We start from the raw sequence: 23632 nt of genomic DNA, 5'->3' as shown, positions 1-23632 counted from the left end.
CACCTCGCCCGGCTAGTTTTTGTATTTTTAGTAGAGACGGGGTTTCACCGTGTTAGCCAGGATGGTCTCGATCTCCTGACCTCGTGATCCGCCCGTCTTGGCCTCCCAAAGTGCTGGGATTACAGGTGTCAGCCACCGCGCCCGGCCAAGATAGATGTTATTAAAAATAACTAAATCAATTCTGGAACTGAAGAAGTCTTTGAATGAAGTACACACTAGGTTTGGAAGCAGCAAGAATTGGCTCTATCAAGCATAAGAAAAAAACCTCAGAACTTGAAAACAAGTCTTTTGAAATTAACAAACCAGACAAACATTTTTAAAAGAATGAAAAAGAATTAACAAAATCTTTACAATATACAGGACACCATAAAGTGACCAAATACATAAATTACTGGCATCTCAGCATATGAAAAGATAACAAAAAGTTAACAACCTTTTTAGCAAAATAATAGATGAAACTTCCCAAGTCTAGCAAGAGATTTACATATCCAGATACAGGAGATCCCACGATCCCCTCAGATGCGATACAAAAAAGTCTTCTCCATGACACGTTATAGTAAAAGTGTCAGAAGTCAATGACAAACAGAGAATTCTAAGAACATCAAGAGAAAAGTCACGTTATCTATAAAAGAAATCCCAATAGATGAAGAGACTGCTCAGCAGAAACCTTGCAGGCAAGGTTAGAATGAGATGATATAACCAAAGTAATGAAAGAAAATACCTGTCAGCCCAGGATGCTATATTCAATTCAATTTTCCTTCATAAATGCAGACGAAATGAAGTCTTCCCCAGCCAAGCAAACACTGAGGGAATTCATCACCACTAGAAGAACCCTACCAGAATTGCTCAAGGGAATCCTAAATCTGAAAATGAAAGAACAATATTTGCCATCATAAAAACACATGATGGTATAAAACTCAATGATAAGAAAACATACAAATAGGAAAGGGCTCAAATGGTACCACTACAGATAACTGCCAAACCACAATAATTATAAGAGAAAAAGAAAGAAATAGGAATATACAAAATCAGAAAACAATTAACAGTATGAGAGGTACAGAACCTCACATACCAACATATCAATAACCTTAAATATAAGTGGACTAAATTCCACACTTTATAAAATATATACACTCTATGGATTAAAAACTATGATCCACTTATATGCTCTCTACAGGAAACTCACTATACCTGAAAAGTCAGCACACAGACTGAAAATAACAGTGGGAAAATAGTATATGGAAGCCAGAAGCAAGCAGAAAAAAAAAAAAAAAAAGACAAAGAAGGTCATTATATAAAGATAAAGGAATCAATCCAGCGAGAAGAAATAACAGTTCCATACACATGCAGCCAGTACTGGAACACTCAGGTTCATAAAGCAAATATTAATTGATCTAAGGAGAGATATTTCAACGCAAGAATAGTGAGCAACTTCAATCCCCACTCGCATTAGACCGATCATCTAGACAGAAAATCAACAATAAAACACTGGACTTAAGATTAGACGTTGGACTAAGGGTTTAACAGAAACTTGGAGAACGTTTACCCCAAAACCGCAGAGTGCATATTCTTTTCACATCAGCACATGAAAGATCCTCTAGGATAGACCATGTTAGGCCACAAAACACTTCTCGAAAAAATTTTAGAGAGCCAAAATCACATCAAGTATATTCTAGCACCACAGTGGAATAGAACAAGAAATTAAAATTGAGCTCAATGGCTCATGCCTGTAATCTCAACACTTTGGAAGGCTAAGGCAAGAAGACTGTGTAAGCTCAGGAGTTCAATACCAGTACAAGCAACATAGCAAGACCTTGCCTCTATTAAAAATTTAAATCAGCTGGGCATGGTGACATGTGCCTGTAGTCACAGCTGCTGAGGGAGCTGAGGTGGGAGGATTGCTTGAGCCCAGCGGTCAAGCCTGCAGTGAGCCATGAGTACCCCACTGCACTCCAGAGGAAGACATTGTCTCAAAAAATTTTTTTTAATTAAAAAATAAAAAAGGCTGGGCAGGGTAGCTCACACCTGTAATTCCAGCACTTTGGGAAGCTAAAGTGAGATGATCACTTGAGCCCAGGAGTTCAAGAGCAGCCTCATAAGTGAGACGCTAATTCAATTTAAAAAATTAAAAAAACAAACAAACCATAAAACCATACAATAACAACAACAACAAAAAACCCCACAAAAAACCAGAAATTAATACCAACAGGAATTTTGGGAACTATACATACACGGCAATTAAAAAACATACAACTGGTCAATGAAGAAATAAAGATTAAAATAAAAAAATTATTTAAATAAATGAAAATGGAAACAACACACCAAAATCTGTTTAATGTAACAAAAGCAGTTAACAAGAGAAATGTGTAACAGTAAGTGCTTACATCAAAACAGTACAAAGATCTCAACCATGCAATCTAATGATGCAGCTTTTCGAAAAACAAGAACAAACCCAAAAATAGCAGAAGAAAAATAATAAAGGTGACAGCAAAACTAAAAAAAAAGAGACCAAAAAAGAATACAAAGGATCAATCAACATGAAGTTCATTCCTGAAAAGACAAAATTGATAAACTACTAGCTAAGCTAACCAAGGAAAACAAGAAGACCAAATAAACAAAATTAGAAGTAAAAAAGGAAACATTACATCTGATACTAGAGAAATAGAGAAGATCATGAGAGATTATTATGAATAAGTATAAATTACAAAAATTTAGAAATAATGGATAGATTTCTGGAATGAATCTAGAATGAATCAAGAATAGCCAGGCATGGTGACTCATGCTTGTAATGCCAGTACTTTGGGAGGCCGAGGCAGGTGGATTATGAGGTCAGTAGTTCAAGACCTGCCTGGCCAAGATGGTGAAACTCTGTTTCTACTAAAAATACAAAAATTAGCTGGGCATCTGTAACCCAGCTACTAGGGAGGCAGAGGCAGGGAACTGCTTGAACCTGGGAGGTGGAGGTTACAGTGAGTTGAGATCATGACACTGCACTCCAGCCTGGGTGACAGACAGTGTGAGAGTCCATCTCAAAAAAAAAAAAAAAAAAAAAAAAAAATCAAGAATAAATAAAAAATAACCCTGAAGAATAAAAAGTAGTGATACTGATTCAGTATTAACAAGTATCCCAACAAAGAAAAGCCCAAGACCAAATGGATTCACTGCTGAATTCTACAAAACATGTAACAAATAATAGCAATCTTCCTATTTCAAAACACTGAATAGGAAGGAATTATCCTTAACGCTGAGACCAGCTTTATCTGATACCAACAGCGGAAAACACATAACAAAAATCTATATACCATTATCGTTGACAAATGTATCTCCTGCTCTTGGCTTAGAGGAATTAATGTCATTAAATTGAACATACTGCCTGCCCCAAACCAGAAAATACACAACAAAAAACAAAACTACACACTATTATCCCTGATGTATTGTACCCCATGATCATGGATCCAACGAATTAATGTCATTAAATTGAACATTCTGCTCAAAGCAATCTACAGATTCAATCCAATCCCCACTGAAATACCCATGTCATTTTTCACAGACACAGGTAAAATAATCCTAAAACACATGTGGAACTAATAACAAAACAGGCTAAATAGCCAAAGCAATCCATAGCAAAAAGAGACATCATACTACCTGACATAAAAATATATTACAGGGCTACAATAGCCATAAAAGCATACTACTGAAAGAGATATAGATCACTGGAAGCAAATTGGATAACCCAGGAATAAATCCAGATATTTACAGTCAAGTGACTTTTTTTTTTTAAAACAAGATGAAAAGAAAATACATTTGAAAAACGACACTATCTTTAGTAAACGGTGGTGGGGAAATTGTAGACCCATATGCAATAGAATGAAACTAGATCCCTTTCCTTACTGAATTAAAAAAATCACCATGAGGCTAGGCACACAGTGTAATTCTAGCACTCTGGAAGGGCAAGGTAGGCAGATCACTTGAGGTCAGCAGTTTGAGACCAGCCTGGCCAACATGATGAAACTCCACCTCTACTAAAAATACAAATAGTAGCCAGGTGTGGTGGCAGGTGCCAGTAGTTCCAGTAGCATGGGAAGCAGAGGAAGGAGAATTGCTTGAACCCAGGAGATGGAGATTGCAGTGAGTCACGATCGTGCCACTGTACTCCAGCCTGGTTGACAGAGCAAGATTCCATCTCAAAAAATATAAAATAAAATAAAACAAAGTAAAATAACCTCCAGATGGATCAAAGGCTTAAAGACCTAAAATTATACTACTACTAGAAGACACATAGGGAAAACACTACCGAACTCTGACCTAGATTTTATGGCTAACAGCTCAAAAGCACCAACAAAAACAAAAATAGACAAATGATACTATATTAAACTAAAAAGCTTCTGCACAGCTAAGGAAACAATCACTGGAGTGAACAGACAAACCAACCACAGAAAGGGAAAAAATATTTGCAAACCATTCATCTGACAAGAGACAAATAATATCCAGAAAATATAAGCTCATACAACTCATTTATAAAAACAATCACATTAGAAGGTGGGCAAATTACAAGAATGGATAATTCTCAAAAAGACTGTATACAGACTGCCAAAAGGCATATAAAACTGCTTAACATCACTTAAGCATGAGGATACTCAAATCAAAACCATAATGAGACAAAAAAAATCACAAAAATTGGAGAAAATGAATGGAAGTGGAGGTCATTAGTTTACTTTTTTAAGGGAGACAGAATCTTGCCCTGTCACCCAGACTAGAGGCGGTGGCACAATCATGGCTCACTGCATCCTTGACCTTCCAGGCTCCAGAGATCTTTCAACTTCTGCCTCTCGTGTAGGTGGCAATACAGGCACGTGCCATCACACCAAGCTAATTTTTGCATTTTTTGCAGAGGTGGAATTTCACCAGGTTGCCCAGGATGGTCTCAAACTCCTGGGCTCAAGTAATCCATCTGCCTGGCTCCCAAAGTGCTGGGATTACAGGTATGAGCCACTGAGCCTGGCCCAAGTACATTATGTTAAGTGAAACAACCTAACTGTGGAAAGGGAAACATTGCACACACTCATTCATATGTGGGGGCTAAAAAAATGATTTAATAAAGGTAGAGAGTAGAATGATAGATACTAGAGGCTGGGAAGGATAGATGGCTGGGAGGGAGCTGATAAAGACAAGTAGATTAATGGGTACGAACATAAAGTTAGATAAAAGGTATACATTCTATCATTCAACAGCAGTACAGATGAATGACTGTAGTTAATAAGAATGTACATTTCAAGGGAGAAATAGAAGAGGACTTGAATTTTCTCCAACCCATAGATATGGTAAGTCCTCAAAGTAATGGACACTCAAAATATCCCAATTTAATAATTATACATTCTACATATGTAGCAACATATCACATGTACCCCCACATATATGCAAAATATTATCAATTTAAAAAATAAAATAATCTATAGGTATAAGATCTATACAGGATCTACATACTGATCATTACAAAAGCTAATGAAAAAAATCAACAAGGATTTAAATGGAGAGAATTACCATATGGACTGGGATACTCAACATATTAAAGATGCCAATTTTCTTAATTTTATTAACCTGCTAATTATACTGCAAGCATATTTATGTAGATATATATTCTAGATATTAGAACATTGTTGTTTATATAGTTATATTAGAATCACAATAAGGTTTTCTGTAGCCCTAGACAAGCTTATTCTAAAATGTATATGGAAAGGCAAAGACTCTACAATAGGTTAAAAACAATATTTAAAAAGAATAAAGAACTGCTTTGTCCAATATTAAGACCTATTATATAACTACAGTAATCAAGATAGTGAAGCACTGGCACAAAGATGAACAGATATAAAAATGAAACAGTCTAGAAAACACAAAAATCAACCAACACAAATTCACTGTACTGATAACTTTTAGAGTTACAAACAAATGGTTCTGGAGCTTAGACACAAAATGCAAAAACAAAGCAACAATATTGATGTATGCCTTACAATGTATAGAAAAAATTAACTCAAAATGGATTATGAACATAAATGTAAAATCTAAAAAATTAATCCACAGGTAAATATCTTTTCAGTTCTAGGTGTTAAGTACATTATTTCACTGAAGCTGCTCAGGTTAACATCACAGGTTAACCTTGCACTAACCCAAAGAGATCTCCTTTTCTATCTTTTCAGAATGACATAGACATGGTTTTCAAAATATTTACTCTTCCTGGTTTTTTTTTAGCTTGTTTTCCCTCCCCTTTATGTGATGCCAAAAGGTGGACTTGTACTTTTCTCACTTGTAGATTCACTAACTTGTCTTTCTAAATTTGAGATTCACATATCCATCTGTTACTTTCTAAATCAATTAAAATCACTTAGATGTCCCTATATCTTCTGCTCTGTCCTTTCTGGATTTTGTCTTGTTTAAAGCACACTTCTCCGTCAGGAAGATAACGGGATCTGTGAACTTTATTCCTTAAAATGTTTCTGAAATTTGTGCCTTTACTTCCATTCCAGAAAACGAAAATTTCAAGTACAAAACATTTCTTCCCTGTACTTCCAGTCTTAGAAATAATCCCGTGGGATATGTGTAAAGAACAAGTGCAGCATAGAAACACATGCGAGTGTGATAAAAGAAAGATTTTGCAAATTTATTGATTCTTTGGTATAAAACCACTCAATAGCTCTGTTACTAACTACAAGAACAGTCAAAGTCTTAACAAGACTGAGGAGTTTTACATCATCAGGTCTCTTCTCCAGTTATCTTGTTTACTCACCCAATACCTTAGTTATGACAAAGAACTTGAGGTCCCCAAACATTCATGTGATGAAGTGTGAATGTAGATGACTTAATGCTTTTTTTTTTTTTTTTTTTTTTTTTTTTTTGAGATGGAGTCTCGCTCTGTCACCCAGGCTGGAGTGCAGTGGTGCGGTCTCAGCTCACTGCAACCTCCGCCTTGCAGGTTCAAGTGATTTTTCTGCCTCAGTCTCCCAGGTAGCTGGGACTACAGGCAAGAGCTACCATGCCTGGCTAATTTTTGTACTTTTATGAGAAAAGATTTTGCTATGTCGGCCAGGCTGGTCTCGAATTCCTGACCACAGATGATCTGTCTGCCTCAACCTCCCAAAATGCTGGGGTTACAGGCGTGAGCCACAGTGCCCAGATGACTCTTGAATGCAAACTGTAATAGTACTCTTTTTGTTATTTTTTCCATGTATGTTCCAATATTAGATAGTAAAAGCCTTGTGGATATGGAGTGCAGAGGACAAGTTCACATCTTATCCATATTTGTCTTTTAGGAGAAGCTAATTAGAATGTTTTAAATAAAAATATGTCACAGTAACTTAATGGCTAACAAAAAGGCTCAAATATTTAGGAGGAATAGGTTCTTTACACTGAAATTATGTAATCATAAACCTAAGTTGATTTATACTAGTATTTTAAACATCCTAGTTTGTAATGTATTACTTCAGAAAAGCTGATAAGGTTTACGTTAAAATGCAGAAGCATGCCAGCTGCAGTGGCTCACACCTATAATCCCAGCACTTTGGGAAGGTGATATGGGTTGACCTGAGGTCAGGAGTTTGAGACCAGCCTGCCCAACATGGCAAAACCCCTTCTGTACTAAAAATACAAAAAATTAGCCTGATGGGGTGGCCTGTAATCCCAGTTACTTGGGAGGCTGAGGCAAAAGAATCGCTTGAACCCAGGAGGCGGTGGTTGTAGTGAGCCAAGACTGCACCACTGCACTCCAGCCTAGGCAACAAGAGTAAAACTCTGTTTCAAACAAACAAACAAGCAATCAAACAAAAAAACCAGAAGCTGAGATTTCTGGTAACAACCAGGTTAAGCAAGCCACATTATATATACATGGCAGAAATGCAAATCAATCTAAGAAAACTTCATATTTACTTGCTGAGAAAGAGAATATGGCTGTTTTCCCCATAGTTATTGTTTCTTTTGGGAAAAGTATCGTTTTATGCAACTACTGGATTATTTTCTGAACAACATGTGCGCTATGAATTTCTTTTATTGAAAGGCACATAGGTAAGGTCAGCTTGAGCCGCTTCACATGTCCAGCAGTACAAAGCACAACAAAAAAGAATCTTTTTTTAAAGATCCCCAAAATGCAACTTATAAAGGTGATAAATTGATTAAAGTAGATAACAGAACTTCATTTATCTAGATAAATGCCACACTAGTGATATATTTGATTTTCAATTTTGATTTTCTGCCTATTTAAAGAGTGTAAGCTTCTGAAAAGTATTACTCTCAATGGATAATCCAATTATGCGTTAGGAAACATGTAAAAAGGCTAGGTGCAGTGCCTCATGCCTGTAATGTCAGCACTTGGGGAGGCTGAGAAAGGTGGATCATGAGGTCAGGAGTTCGAGACCAGCCTGGCCAACGTCATGAAACCTCATTTCTACTAAAAATACAAAAAAAATAGCTGGGTGTGGTGGTGCACACCTGTCGTCCCAGCTACTTGGGAGGCTGCGACAGAAGAGCTTGAACCCAGGAGCCAGAGGTTGCAGTGAGTCAAGATCACTCCACTGCACTCCAGCCTGGGTGACAGAGTGAGACTCCATCTCAAAAAACAAAAACAAAAACAAACAAACAACAACAACAAAAAGTGTAAAAGATAAACAGGTAAAGTCATTTTCATGACTAGGTCAATTCTGTAAATTCAACATACAGTAATCCTGGCCATAAATCATCTTAAAAAGAGTTAAGTTATGTTAGTAACACAAAACAACTGATTAAGAAAAGTTCAGGTATAGCTACGGTATTCTAGATGTTTCCTGATGGTTGATTTGTAGTTTTTGTTTGGGGGTGGTGGTGGGGGGAAGTCCTGAATTTCAATCTCAATGATTTCTGAATAAGATTATTTACAAGAAAATTACACGAATATCAGCATTTAAAATATCTAGAAGTACTTACTATTTTTCTTCCTTAATTACAAATTGCATTTTTCCCCCCTGAAATTAGATATGTGATGATTACTGCTAATAGACTTCCATTACCTAACTTAATAAAATATCTTCATGAGTTTTCTAACAACCATTTTTAGGAAGCCAAAATATACGAAACTTGTCTGAGGAAAGTACTACATTAATGCAATGATTAAGACATTTCACCAGGTAAGATTATAAATTCCCTTTTGACATTTAAATAATTTCTATTAAAGCATTCTATGATTCTTCACTAAAGCTCTCTGGAAAGCTGTTAACAAAGAAGAATGTGATAAAATAAAAATGCTTCAGAAAGGAGAGGTAGAAAAGACAAGTATTATTATCAAGTGAGGTAATATTAAATTAGCAAGTTTTTCATATGAAATAAAAGTTTTAATCAAACTTACTACAATTTACTAGCGATATAGATTTTTTAATGCTTTCTTTCCCTTCACCCCAAATCATGTTGTACAAGCAGGACAGTATAGCATTTCAAAGTCATCTAGCTTTAAAAAAATAAGTCACTTAGTTGTTCTCTAAAACAAGAGGTCATCATTCTGAATCTTTTCCATAAGAAACTCTTAATTATAAACAAGATTTATCAAATCTATATAATGTTTACTTTAAAATCTTTACTTCACTCACTATATGTTTTCTACTATTATAAAATACATTTGCCAGCAATTATTTACGGGCTATCACTACGGTGACTACAACTTAATAAATCACACTAAAAGACTTTTACTTTAAAAATAGCATACTTCTGTGAGTAATACTTTATAATAGGCACCTCAAAAACGATCATAGATGTAAAAAATTAACTTTTTAAATCTATACAATTATATATTGAGGTTTCTGTATATAGTATACGTGGTGTGTACACACACACACATATAAAATACATATAATCGTTAGGTTTGAAAATGAACAAAAAGTATATTTTTTCAGAAAGTCTTTTTTAAACTCAAACATTGGAAAACCCTTTAAACATTTAACAATTTTAATAAAAATTTCTGTATAATACTAAGCAGTTTTATTTACACATATAAAATGTAATAGGAGTAGTGTTTAAAATTACAGAACTCCTTAGTATGTAATGGCAGTTAAGTCTGGAAAAAAACAACATTCCATTCACAAATATTTTCAAGCAATAAATATGTATTTATAAATAGTGTAAATCTGTATCAAGACTAGAAACAAAAATCACAAATCTGAAGTTTATTTCTTTGTCTATGTGCAATCCATTATCTTTGTATATGGGCTATTAATATTTAAAAAAATTATTTTGGAACCACAAATGTAATCATCATGGCCTCAAAACACACAAAAACATAAAGCAGTAAAAAACTTCCTCAGGTAACAGTACATATTTTTTAAAAAGCTGATCAAGAAGACATTTAAATTTGCTATCTTATGAAGAAATGACCAGCTAGGAAAGTGTTTTTAACTAAGGAAAATTCTGCAAGGTTAAATACAAATGAATATTAATCCATCAGCCCAGAAATACAGAGACATGAAAAAGGCTATCTTCAAGTCAGTATTCTGTGTCACTTTGACAGTTTTGTCATATGTACACAAAACATATGATTAATATTATTTTTCTGAAGTACAGCTGAGTCAGCATGTTAAGTCCTGAAGTAGAGGCAGCACTCTGTGTCCAGTTGCTTGACATACTATTCTTGGAAGGTTGCATAGACATAGCTTTTAGTCAACAGTTTTATGAAACAGCTACAGACCCAGTGGTGCAGAAATTTCCTGAAGAGCAGAAATTATCTCATTTAATATTCATGGAACAATATCAAGATGAGGATGATAATGAAAGAGCCTAGAAATAAAAGTTAAGATTTTGTTATACAAATCCTTAATAGTGTCTGCTAGCTCACGACTATAAAAGACAGCCTTTTTATGAAGTGAGTTTACAAGACACACGAAATCTCAACAGTTTCCTAAGAGAGATGCTCTTTTCTTTGTTTTCTTTTTGAGACAGAGTTTCGCTCCTGTTGCCCAGACTGGAGTGCAATGGCGCGATCTCGGCTCACCGCAACCCCTGCCTCTTGGGTTCAAGCAATTCTCCTGCCTCAGCCTCCAAGTAGCTGGGATTATATGCATCCACCACCATGCACGGCCAATTTTGTATTTTTAGTAGAGACGGGGTATTTCCATGTGGGTCAGGCTGGTCTTGAACTCCTGACCTCAGGTGATCTGCCCACCTTGGACTCCCAAAGTGCTGGGATTACAGGCGTGAGCCACTGTGCCCAGTCGAGATGCTCTTATTTTATCCATTAGAACCAGTTCTTTAAGAGTGCTGCGCTATTACCTCCATTTTTCATCATTTAGTGAACAACCTTTGGAATACTGTTAAAAGTTAACCAGTTTTTTAGATCGCTAAAAGAAAAGTTGTGTGGAAAAATAATTTTAAAGTTAATTAAAATTTCGCTAGCAACTGGCTTATGAAAATGCCACAGCTAGATGACATTTAACATATTTTTCATGAGTCTTACATGTCACATAATCTAGTCAAGCAAGCTCCATCAAGTAGTGCTATCAGGCTAACTCTTCTGGGAATCTTTAAAACCACAAAGTACATGAAAAAACCCACACATTTCTTTCAGATAATTACTACAGAAGAATTAAGTAACCTACATGTATATACAAAGGTTTTATAAGCTATGTAAGCAGCATAACAACTACAAAATATTTTAAAACATACAGAGATTTACAAATGTAATTAGTGTAACTATTCTTTGTGGGCATTCTCACTGAGAAGCAAAAATGGTAATAAACATCAGTTTCATATAGAAAAATTAACATGAAATATGAGGAAGGCTACTAACATTTTTCCTTACACAGTATGTACTGCACTAATGGAAAATTTAAGTTTCTTCTTAACACCTATTTATCAGTTAGCAAAGTCAAAGATCATTGCTTTATACCCACCTAACTAAGCGTACTCACGTGTTGATCACTTACTAGTGTAAACTGATCATAAACTTGGATTAGGTCCTCCATTTTGTACTGTTCGAGCACCACAAAATTTTCCAAACTTCTGCTTGTTTTTCGTGCACAATCTTGGCAATGTACTATGTAGGTTTTTTGGGTATTGCTTTCATTAGTGACAAAAAGCAGATTAAAAACCTCCACCTATATTAAATAAATAAATAAATAAACAGTACTGGACAGTGATATCCGAAATTATTTTAGCCCTTTATCCATAAGGATTCTACTTCACATGGAACTGGACAATGATTTTTGGTTAAATCCAAGTACTTAAAAAGACAAAACAAGACTATGGCTGTGAGTTTGAGACACCAGGTTTCTTTTGCAGCATTTCCAGAGAAAAGGAAAACGTTAGATACTTAGAGATTGTCTTTAAAAAAATTAAATACTCATTATGACCATTCACTAAAGTGTAATTCAAGTTTTGATAAAAGTCAGTGTATTTTTATTTTACCAAAATACCAGTGCACCATCAGATAAAAGTGATCATTATTTGCTTTTCACTTTTCTGTGAGAGTACTCATAGTGTTCTATGTCTGCAGGATTGTGTTCCCCGAATGACTGAGCTCCACAGTCATTCATTTTTGATGTCTAGGGCACATCACTGTGGTTGATTTTCACCAAGGCTAGAACTACAATAAAAAAACTTGGAATATGCACATAATCTGATATTTTTCAAGATAACAAAACTGATAGGTGAATAACAAAAAGTGTGTGTTTTAAGCCTCATATTTAAAAAAAGTAAAAACAAAAGTGTATTCATGAACATTAATGTAACAAGAGACAAAATGCACATCTTATAGACAAAGACTGATGAGTTGCAAAGGCTCAGCCAGAATAATGGATAACATTGAGGAATATAATAGTTTTTTTCAAATTCTAGAAAAATACATTCACTTTTCTGAAGTAAAACATCTAACTAGAATCCACTTGAGCTCATAATAATATACTTTGGTGAGTTTATACAATTTAAAGATTGCCAATGAATTTAATCAATTTATCTCAGAATTACAAACTTAAAGGTTTAGATTAGACTTTTAATTTCTTAGTCAAGCATCCTCAGACTTCTGCTTGATTTCTTCAGTTAAAAAAGCCAAATCCTCACTACCTTAAGTCATCTTTAAACAGTGTTAAAATTCCAGTTCATGAAGTTCTCTATTACCATCAACAGGAATAACAGTACTCTAGTGACCTGAGCTGCAAATGTAGGGTTCTTCTACTTACCGTAATTCCCACATTGGATCAACTGTTCTGGTAATTTTACAACGTAATAAACACTTTTGAATGTCTCCCTTTTTTTTTCACTTTCTTAAGGTTATGTTCTAGTCTACGACTTTCATTAACACCTCCTAAGACCATTCTAATAGTGTCCACACTGACTAGTTTACTTTCTATCTCCACTCTATCCAATTATCAACCACCTTTTTTTTCTGAAACATACAACATAGTCCTCGGCTCAGAAATTTAAAAGCTTCATTTATGTCAGCATATATATCGAATTCCTTAAAATGCATCAAGATGATTTGCAAACTACACACACAGCCTACTCTGATGGACTTTAAGAATTTGCCATCTACTTTCCAGCCACATTGAAATAATTAATTACCTTTATTGAATACACTACTCCTTTTCCCATCCATACAATGTTCCTAAAGCCTAATGATGTTCTATAAATCTCCAATTATTGCTATTTTTCTCTGCTGCAATCAGAACATTCTTCAAGAACTCGAATGTTAAGTCTGTGTGCTTGAGAGGAGAAAAACAGCAGACAAATCATTTTCCTCAGTGTTTCTGTAATAGTTTGTACATATATCCACTCTCATATTCATCAGTTAGATGTATATTACAATGTATTATTTATAGTTTGTCTCTGCAAGTAGAATGTAAACTTCTCCAGGGCAAGCAACACATGCTTATTCTGTACATCTTGTAACCTTAGCCACAAGAGAAAAATCAATAATGTCTTATAAAATGAACCAGAAAGGACTTCATCCTGACCTGCCTGAATATTGAATTAAATCCTGTTTGTAGGCATCTGTGTATTTGTTATGGACTGTTCCTAGTTTAAAGCTGAGATGATTAACATTTGGGTAAGGATTTACTAAATAAATTTTTCTGTAGGAGATACTACTAATATATCTAGTTAGTGAAATATCAGATGAGAACTTAGCCTAATACTTTTAATAGTCAATTTCAATCAAAAGCATAACATCAAAGTATAGGTAAATTTAAAATAAAGCAACAACATTCAAAACCTAGAGAATCCAAAACAAAACAACTATCAGTAAAAACAGTTACTCACCTCACAAATGCTACAGTAATGAGCTGGTTCATCATTTGTTCGCCCATGCCATATAACCTCTTTTCCTGCTGCAACAAGAGCTTCTCTCAATGTCTGACATTGCTTCAGAATTTTCAAAAGACAATACCTATTGCGGGAAAAAATTATTTGTGAGAGTAACTAAATACTGACTATTGTTACATAAAAGGTATACCAATTAGAAACAACTTTGAGAATCTGGGTTCTTAAGTCTATTCACATGGTAATTTTTCTTTTCCTCAAATTTGCAAATGTGCACACTGGATGATGACAATATTAAAATATTTAAAATTGAGAATAACTGACATTTGATTATAAAAATGCAATGATCATAATCTACAATAAACTCATCCCTAATTAAAGGTATATTCTTTATTTGGGCTCTAATTTGGACAAGTAAAATAACTTTTGTAAGAGTCAATTTCTTCAACTTTGAAATAAAAGTTCTGAATTATAGGTTGGAATTTTTATGATTACAGAAAGGCAAGAAGGCTGCCTATACCCTCACACAAGCAGTGTATTTATATAATAGATTTTAAAACTTTGACACCACAGCAGATAATTATCTATGAATATGGTCACTATGAGATACAAAGTTAGTTCCAATATAAGAACAAAGGAAAAACAAAAGAGTATTACTTGCTGAATTTTAATTTGAAAATTGTATAGTAGAATCCTTCATTATTATTCACACTAACTTTTCCTATAATTTATAGTTTTCCTACACATACTTGTGAGGATAACAATATATTGTATATAATTACAAATACTGCTGATTTTCCTGTAATTTGCTGTCACTGCTCAAAACTGTCTGCTAAAGTTCCTGCAAATCTAAGTTTTTCAAAGCAGAGGTGGCATAGGTGATACTCTGAGGTACATTTCAACTCTAAACTTACCTTAAAAAGCATGATATGAGTTTAATAAAAATGCCATTAACACCATTTGTAAACATACAACCTCCTGGAATCAGGCGGCTTTGTGCTAATTTGGAGCTTGCTGCTCTATTACACTACAGATATTGACTTGAAACCATCATTATAGGGATTACGAACCAAGTATTTAGGGGGAAAACAATCATATTATCAGTACGTAAAATTATTTTCCACATCTGTTTATTATCTTTCTTTCCCATGAGTGTAACCATCATGGGCATGATGCTTTATCTGTTTTGGTTTTGTAAACTGTTGTGGGACTAAATAACAACAGTTAAATTTTACAATATACATTAAGCTTTACATAAATTTAAATTTACATACAATTTTATGATATACATTAATGGCAGATTTAATTTCCTTAATTTATATTTTCTTGCCATTTGTTGCTTGCCAGGTACTAGTTATGTTTCTTTTCTTTACTTTTTAAATCAAAATTCCTATAAGTAACCCTGGGGCAAACTCATTAGGGATATTATATACAAAATATGGAAACATTTAAAAACATAAGACAAGTACAGCAAGATAAGCCTAACATGGCCTGACAAATTCCTTAAGTATAATATAAAATACATAATTTTCGGTTTGCTGTTAGCAATTATGCCTATTTAGAAACAAAGACATATTTTTGTCTATATTTGAATTTCACCAGAGCCTTATTGTGAGTTTTTGTATGTCTGAAAGAGGTGCCAGGGGAGACAAGTAAAAAATTCAGTTCACGTCAACAAGTAAGAATATAAACCACACTGGATCTGTAGCATCTACTGATGTCTTCCTCTCATCCTTCTCCTACATGATTTCACTACTGGGTACAGGGATATTACTGCATATATTTTCAAAACAGTGCTTCAAAACATGTCATATTTCACAGGAAAATAAGCTTCAAATTTTATGAAATTGTGTTTTTTGCAAATTCAACCATGTTTCCAAATGAGAAAATAAAGTGCCACAAAGAGGTAGCAATCATGAAGGCTTAGTACCAGACACAAGACATGGAATTGGTACATTAGATATGCCACATAATTCTCCTAACAGCTCAGTGCAAGAAGCATGCATACCCATTTTATTAACTGGGAAATGTGGGGGTCAAAAAAGGAAAGTTTGCATGATGTTATAAGGCTATCTGATTAGGGATCCAATTTCCTACATAAGCAAGCTCACTCTTACTATGTCTTCCATACTCTCCTCTGCTCACCATTTGTCAATTTTTTTACCCACTCATCCCACCACCCTGTGCAATTGTCTTTCATGAAGATAAAATCCATGGGGCTAAAAAACCATTATGTTCCCCCAGACAATGAGGGTTAGTTTTTTCTTTTTTTTGAGACGGAGTTTAGCTCTTGTTACCCAGGCTGGAGTGCAATGGTGTGATCTTGGCTCACTGCAACTTCTGCCTCCTGGGTTCAAGCAACTCTCCTGCCTCAGCCTCCCAAGTAGTTGAGATTACAAGTGCCCATCACCACGCCCGGTGAATTTCTGTATCTTTAGTGGAGACGTGGTTTCACTATGTTGGCCAGGCTGGTCTCAAACATCTGCTTTGGTCTCCCAAGGTGCTCGGATTACAGGCGTGAGCCACCACACCTGTATATGAATGTATAATGAAGCGTAGTTCTGTGCAGTCAGTTTGGTTCTACTTGTTCCTCGGCAGATAAACTTTCATTTCCAATAATTCTCATTATTTTGACAATTGTACCACAGTTTTTATTACTTTATACTTAGTTTTGAAATTTCATATAAAAACGAGGCAAAACACTACAAAAGAATAATGCTTGGTTGCTAGAAGTAAACACTAAGAATGAATAGTATTTCTATAGACACTACAGAAACAAACAGTTGAATATTATTAATATAAAAATAATAATATTGTTATTATATATTACAACAGCCATTCCACAAGCAGATTTGAATGATGGTAGAGAATTATATGCCTCAACAGTGAAATCTTAAAAGCTAACTGCCATTATATTAACAATACTGAATAACTGAACTGTGGTTGCTCCATGTTCTCATGTATTCTCCTTCAAATAAATTTTTATTCCTTACCACTTCAGAAGGCAGCAGTAGGAAATGAATAAAGAACAACAATAATTTTGAGAGGTAGAGGCTTTTATGGAGACCACATAAATGAGAATCTAATTCAATTAAAGGGCAGGGAAGAATACATAGAAAGTAACAGTATTAAGGTAAAGAATATTTAAAAGATTCAACATAAATTTCAAGACTTGCTTTAATATAAACTGTTGGCTTTGGCTAATCCTTGATACAGATTTCATCCGAAGAGAACTTTCGAATTTTCTGAATGGCCTATACACAGCCACAGAAATGCAGTGTTGACATTTCTTCATTTTGCTCAATTTGAATAGATTTACGCTACAACAATTAAAATTCGATTTAAAAAATATAAAAGAAGGGAAATGAACAGGCATGTTGTGGCCTTCTGTTAAGGCATAAAACACCAGGAATACTGAGACTTCTAAAAGGCAACAGGATTGAGACAAAATTACTTTAAGTTTATATATTTTACCATACTCTGCTCTGAAGTGGGAAAAAAATAGAAGCTGATAAAGCTTCTACTGCACAACTGTATTAGGAATAGGATAAAAAACAACTTTAGTAACCACAGAAGCAGTAAACTCCTAGACTTTTGAAAATCAATCTTATTTATTTATTTACTTTTTATATTTTAAGCTCTGGGATACATGTGCAGAAAATGCAGGCTTGTTAACATAGGTACATATGTGCCATGGTGGTTTGCTGCACACATCAACCCGTCATTCACATTAGGTATTTGTCCTAATGCTATTCCTCTCCTAATCCCTGACTTCCGACAGGCCCTGGTATGCGATGTTCCCCTCCCTGTATCCATGTGATCTCAATGTTCAACCTCCACTTAGGAGTGAGAACATGCAGTGTTTTGTTTTCTGTTCCTGTGTTAGTTTGCCGAGAATGATGGTTCCCAGCTTCCTCCACGTACCTGCAAAGGACATGAACTCATCCTTTTTTTTGGCTGCATAGTATTCCATGGTATATATATGCCACATTTTCTTTATCCAGACTATTACTGATGGGCATCTGGGTTGGTTCCAAGTCTTTGCTATTGTGAACAGTGCTGCAATAAATACGTGTGCATGTGTTTTTATAGTAGAATAATTTATAATCCTTTGGGTATGTACCCAGTAATGGAATTGTTGGGTCAAATGGTATTTCTGGTTCTAGATCCTTGAGGAAGCACCACACTGTCTTCCACAATTGCTGAACTAATTTACACTCCTGCCAACAGTATAAAAACGTTCCTATTTCTCCACCCTACTCGTGAGCATCTGTTGTTTTCTGACTTTTTAATGATCACCATTCTATGTGGTGTGAGATGGTATCTCACTGTGGTATTGATTTGCATTTCTGTAATTATCAGTGATGATAAGCTTTTTTTCATGTTTGTAGGCTGCATACATATGTTCTTTTGAAAAGTATCTGTTCATATTCTTAGCCCACTTTTTGCTGGGGTTGTTTTTTTTCTCGTAAATTTGTAAAGTTCCTTGTAGATTCTGGATATTAGCCCTTTGTCAGATGGATAGATTGCAAAAATTTTCACCCATTCTGTGGGATGCCTGTTCATTTTGCTATGCAGACAAGTTATTTAGTTTAATTAGATCCCATTTGTTAATTTTGGCTTTTGTTGTCCTTGCTTTTGGTGTTATAGTCATAAAGCCTTTGCCCAGGCTTACATCCTGAATGATATTGCCTAGGTTTTCTTCTACGATTTTTATGGTTTTAGGTCTTACGTTTAAGTCTTTAATCCATCTTGAGTTAATTTTGTATAAGGTGTAAAAAAGGTGTTGAGTTTCAGTTTTCTGCATATAGGCTGGTTTTCCAAACACCATTTATTAAATAGGGCATGCCTCCCCCATTGTTAGTTTTTGTCAGGTTTGTCAAGACCAGATGGTTGTAGATGTTAGGCATTATTTCTGAGGCCTCTGTTCTGTTCATTGGTCTATGTATTTGTTTTGATATCAGTACCATGCTGTTTTGGTTACTGTAGTCTTGTAGTATAGATTGAAGTCAGGTAGTGTGATGCCTCCAGCTTTGTTCCTTTGGCTTAGGATTCCCTTGGCTATGCGAGCTATTTTTTGGTTCCATATGAAATTTACAAGTAGTTTATTCTAATTCTGTGAAGAAAGTCAATGGTAGCTTGATGGGGATAGCACTGAAGCTATAAATTAATTTGAGCAGTATGGTAATAACAATATTGATTCTTCCTATCCATGAGCATGGAATGTTTTTCCATTTGTTTGTGTCCTTATTCCCTTGAGCAGTGGTTTTGTACTTCTATTTGAAGAGGTCCTTCACATCCCTTGTAAGTTGTATTCCTAGGTATTTAATTCTCTTTGCAGCAATTGTGAATGGGAGTTCACTCATGATGTGGATCTCTATTATTGGTGTACAGGAAGGCCTGTGAATTTTGCACATGGACTTCTGTTTCCTGAAACTTTACTGAAGTTGCTTATCAGCTTTAGGAATTTGGGGCGGAGATGATGGGGTTTTCGAAATGTACAATCATGTCATCTGCAAACAGAGACAATTTGACTTCCTCTCCTATTTGAATACAGTTTATTTTTTTTCTTCTCTGATCACCTTGGCCAGAACTTCCAATACTATGTTGAATAGGAGTGGTGAGAGAGGGCATCTGTGTCTTGTGCTGGTTTTCAAAGGGAATGCTTCCAGTTTTTGCTCATCCAGTATGATATTGGCTGTGGGTGTGTCATAAATAGCTCAATTATTTTGAGATATGTTCCATCAATACCTCGTTTACCGAGATTTGTGAAGGGGTGCTGAATTTTGCTGAAGGCTTTTTCTGCATCTATTGAGATAATCCTGTGTTTTTTTCATTGGTTCAATTTATGTGATGGATTACGTTTATTGATTTGTGTATTGTCCGGAGCTGCGTGGCCCGGCCATAGCGATAATAACTGACGACTGATGCCTGAGCTCTATACATTTCCACTTTATGCCTCCTCCCTAGATTTACTTTCTTCCCTGTTCTGCTGTATCATAGGCCAGTACAAAATGGCGCTCTTCCGGGTTCTTCACCACCCATCTTCCCACACCTGGGAAAATGATCAACTTACAGCGCAGGCGCCATCCCGCGCTCGGGAAAATTACCAGCCGAGGGCGCAGGCGCAACATGATGTCCCACCTAAGAAACCAAAACCTACCTGGCCACACCCACCGCAGGGCCATCATCATCGCCCTGGCCCAACCTCCACCCCTGCTGGTCTATATAAGGCATTACGCTGCCACCAATAAGCGAGACTTGATCAGGATACTGTCTTGTCTCCATTTCTCGTGTCTCTTGTCCCCCCGAGTTCCCACTCCCTCTTCTAGGGTCCACATTGACGATCCCGAGGCACGGGACAGTGTATGGTGAACCAGCCTTGCATCCCAGAAATGAAGCTGAGTTGATCGCAGTGGATAAGTTTTTTGATGGGCTGCTTGATTCAGTTTGCCAGTAGTTTATTGAGGGATTTTTACCTTGATGTTCATCAGCGACATTGGTATGAAACTTTATTTCTTGTGTCTTTGTCAGGTTTTGGTATCGAAATGATGCTGGTCTCATCAAATGAGTTAGGGAGGTGTTCGTCTTTTTCTGTTGTTTGGAATAGTTTCAGAAGGAATGGTACCAGCTCCTCTTTGTACCTCTGATAGAATTTGGCTGTGAATCTGTCTGGTACTGAGTTTTTTTTGGTTGATAGGGTATTAATTAATGCCTCAATTTCAGAACTTGTTATTGGTCTATTCAGGGATTCAAGTTCTTCCTGGTTTAGTCTTGCGAGAGTGTATGTCTCTAGGAATTTATTTATTTCTTTTAGATTTTCTAGTTTATTTGCATAGAGGTGTTTATAGGATTCTCTGATTATGATTTGCATTTCTGTGGGATCAGTGGTGAGCTCCTCTTTATCATTTTTTATTGTGTGTATGTGATTCTTTTCTCTTTTCTTTATTAGTCTGGATAGTGGTCTATTTTATGGATCTTTTCAAAAAATCAGCTCCTGGATTCATGAATTTTTTAAAGGGTTTTTTGTGTTTCTATCTTCTTCTGTCCTGCTGTGATCTTAGTTACTTCTTGTCTTCTGCTGGTTTTTGAATTTGTTTGCTCTTGCTTCTCTAGTTCTTTTAATTGTGATGTTAGGTCTTTCCTGCTTTCTCCTGTGGGTATTCAGTGCTAAAAATTTCCCTCTATACAATACTTTAGCTGTGTCCCAGAGATTCTGGTATGTTGTATCTTTGCTCTCATTGGTTTCAAAGAACTTCTTTATTTTTTCCTTAATTTCTTTATTTACCCAGTAGTCATTCAGGAGCAGGTTGTTCAGTTTCCATGTATTTATGGTGTTTTGAGTGAGTTTCTTAATCCTGAGTTCTAATTTGATTGTACTGTGGTTTGAGAGCCTGTTAAGATTTCCGTTCTTTTGCATTTTCTGAGGTGTGTTTTACTTCCAATTATGTGGTCAGTTTCAAAGTAGGTGCAATGTGGTGCTGAGAAGAATGTATATCCTGTTGATCTGGTGTGGAGAGTTGTAGATGTCTGTTAGGTCTGCTTGGTCCAGAGCTGAGTTCAAAGTCTGAATATCCTTGTTAATTTTCTGTCTTGTTGATCTAATATTGACAGTGGGGTGTTAAGGTCTCCCACTATTATTGTCACTATTAGTGTGTGGGAATCTAAGTCTCTTTGCAGGTCTCTAAGAACTTGCTTTATAAATCTGAGTGCTCCTGTATTGGCTGCATATATATATTTAGGACAGTTAGCTCTTCTGGTTGCATTGATCCCTTTACCATTATGTAATGCCCTTCTTTGTCTCTTTCCATCTTTGTTGGTTTCAAGTCTGTTTTATCAGAGACTAGGATTGCAACCCTTCCTTTTATTTGCTTTCCACTTGCTTGCTAAATCTTCCTCCATCTTTTTTTTTTTTTGTGCCTATGTCTCTGCACGTGAGATGGGTCTCCTGAATACAGCACACTGATAGGTCCTGACTATCTATCCAATTTGCCAGTATCTGTCTTTTTAACTGGAACATTTAGCCTATTAACACTTAAGGTTAATATTGTTATGTGTGAATTTGATCCTGTCATTATAATGCTAGCCGATTATTCTGCCTGTTAGTTGATGCAGTTTCTTCATAGTGTTGACGGTCTCCATAGAATTTGGTAGTTTTCGCATAGTTGGTTCCAGTTGTTCCTTTCCATATTTAGTGCTTTCTTCAAGAGCTCTTGTGAGGCAGGCCTCATAGTGACAAAGTTTCTCAGCATTTGTTTGTTTGTAAAGAATTTTTTATTTCCCTCCTTCACTTATGAATCTTAGTTTGGCTGGATATAAAATTCTGTGAAAATTATTTTCTTTAAGAATGTTGAATATTGGCCTCCACTCTCTTTAGGGTTTCTGCAGAGATATCCACTGTTAGTCTGATGGGATTCCCTTTGTGGGTAATCTGACCATTCTCTGTGGCTGCCCTTAGTATTTTTTCCTTCATTTCAACCTTGGTGAATCTGATGATTATGTGTCTTGGGGTTGCTCTCTCGAGGAGTATCTTTGTGTTCTTTGTATTTCCTCAATTTGAATGTTGGCCTGTCTTGCTAGCTTGGGGAAGTTCTCCTGCATAATATCCTGGAGTGTCTTACAACTTGGTTTCATTCTTCCCCCATCACTTTCAATCAAATATATGTGTGGTCTTTTCACATAGTCTCATATTTCTTGCAGACTTTGTTCATTCCTTTTCATTCTTTTTTCTCTAATCTCGGCTTCACGCTTTATTTCATTAACTTGTCTTCAGTCTCTGACATGATTTCTTCCGCTTGATCGATTTGGCTATTGATACTTGTGTATGCTTCATGAGTTCCCGTGCGGTTTTTTCCAGCTCCATCAGGTCATTTATGTTTTTCTCTAAACTGGTTATTCTTGTTAACAATTCGTCTAATCTTTTTTCAAGGTTCTTAGCTTCCTTGCATTGGGTGAGAACCTGCACCTTTACTCAGAGGAGGTTGTTATTTCCCACTTTCTGAAGCCTACTTCTGTCAATTCGTCAAACTCATTCTCTGTCCAGTTTTGTTCCCTTGCTGGTGAGGAGCTGTGATCCTTTGCAGGAGAAGAGGTGTTCTAGTTTTTGGAATTTTCAGCCTTTTTGGGATGGTTTTTCCTCATCTTTGTTATCTAATTTTGATCTTTGATGTTGTTCACCTTCGGATGGGGTTTCTGTTTGGACGTCCTTTTTGTTGATGTTGATGCTGTTCCTTTCTGTTTGTTAGTTTTCCTTCTAATAGTCCCCTCTGTTGCAGGTTTGCTGGAGGTCCACTCCAGATCCTGTTTGCCTGGTTTTCACTAGTGAAGGCTGCAGAACAGCAAAGATTGCAGCTTGCTCCTTCCTCTGGAAGCTTTG

At 35.8% G+C, this 23632-nt stretch overlaps 1 protein-coding gene across 18 annotated transcripts in view; it reads right to left on the bottom strand.

Moving 5' to 3' along the window:
• Window positions 1–23632, bottom strand: part of UTY (ubiquitously transcribed tetratricopeptide repeat containing, Y-linked) — a 225293-nt gene that overhangs the window by 5289 nt on the left and 196372 nt on the right. For 9 of the 18 annotated variants that reach the window (XM_050777822.1, XM_050777820.1, XM_050777824.1 and 6 more), the window contains 3 exons: window positions 14257–14383; window positions 11928–12098; window positions 6418–10782 (listed from right to left, as the gene is read on the bottom strand). In XM_050777822.1, the coding sequence (XP_050633779.1) occupies window positions 10756–10782; window positions 11928–12098; window positions 14257–14383 (325 nt within the window). In that variant the 3' untranslated portion in view covers window positions 6418–10755. Of the gene's footprint in view, window positions 1–6417; window positions 10783–11894; window positions 12099–14256; window positions 14384–23632 lie in introns of those variants that run through there. The other 9 variants (XM_050777813.1, XM_050777819.1, XM_050777809.1 and 6 more) reach the window with 4 other exon arrangements.

Source organism: Macaca thibetana, chromosome Y, assembly GCF_024542745.1.
Source record: "Macaca thibetana thibetana isolate TM-01 chromosome Y, ASM2454274v1, whole genome shotgun sequence".
NCBI classification, from domain to species: domain Eukaryota; kingdom Metazoa; phylum Chordata; class Mammalia; order Primates; family Cercopithecidae; genus Macaca; species Macaca thibetana.
The sequence above is the reverse complement of the archived record's forward strand: the minus strand, read 5'-3'. Positions and strand labels throughout refer to the sequence as shown.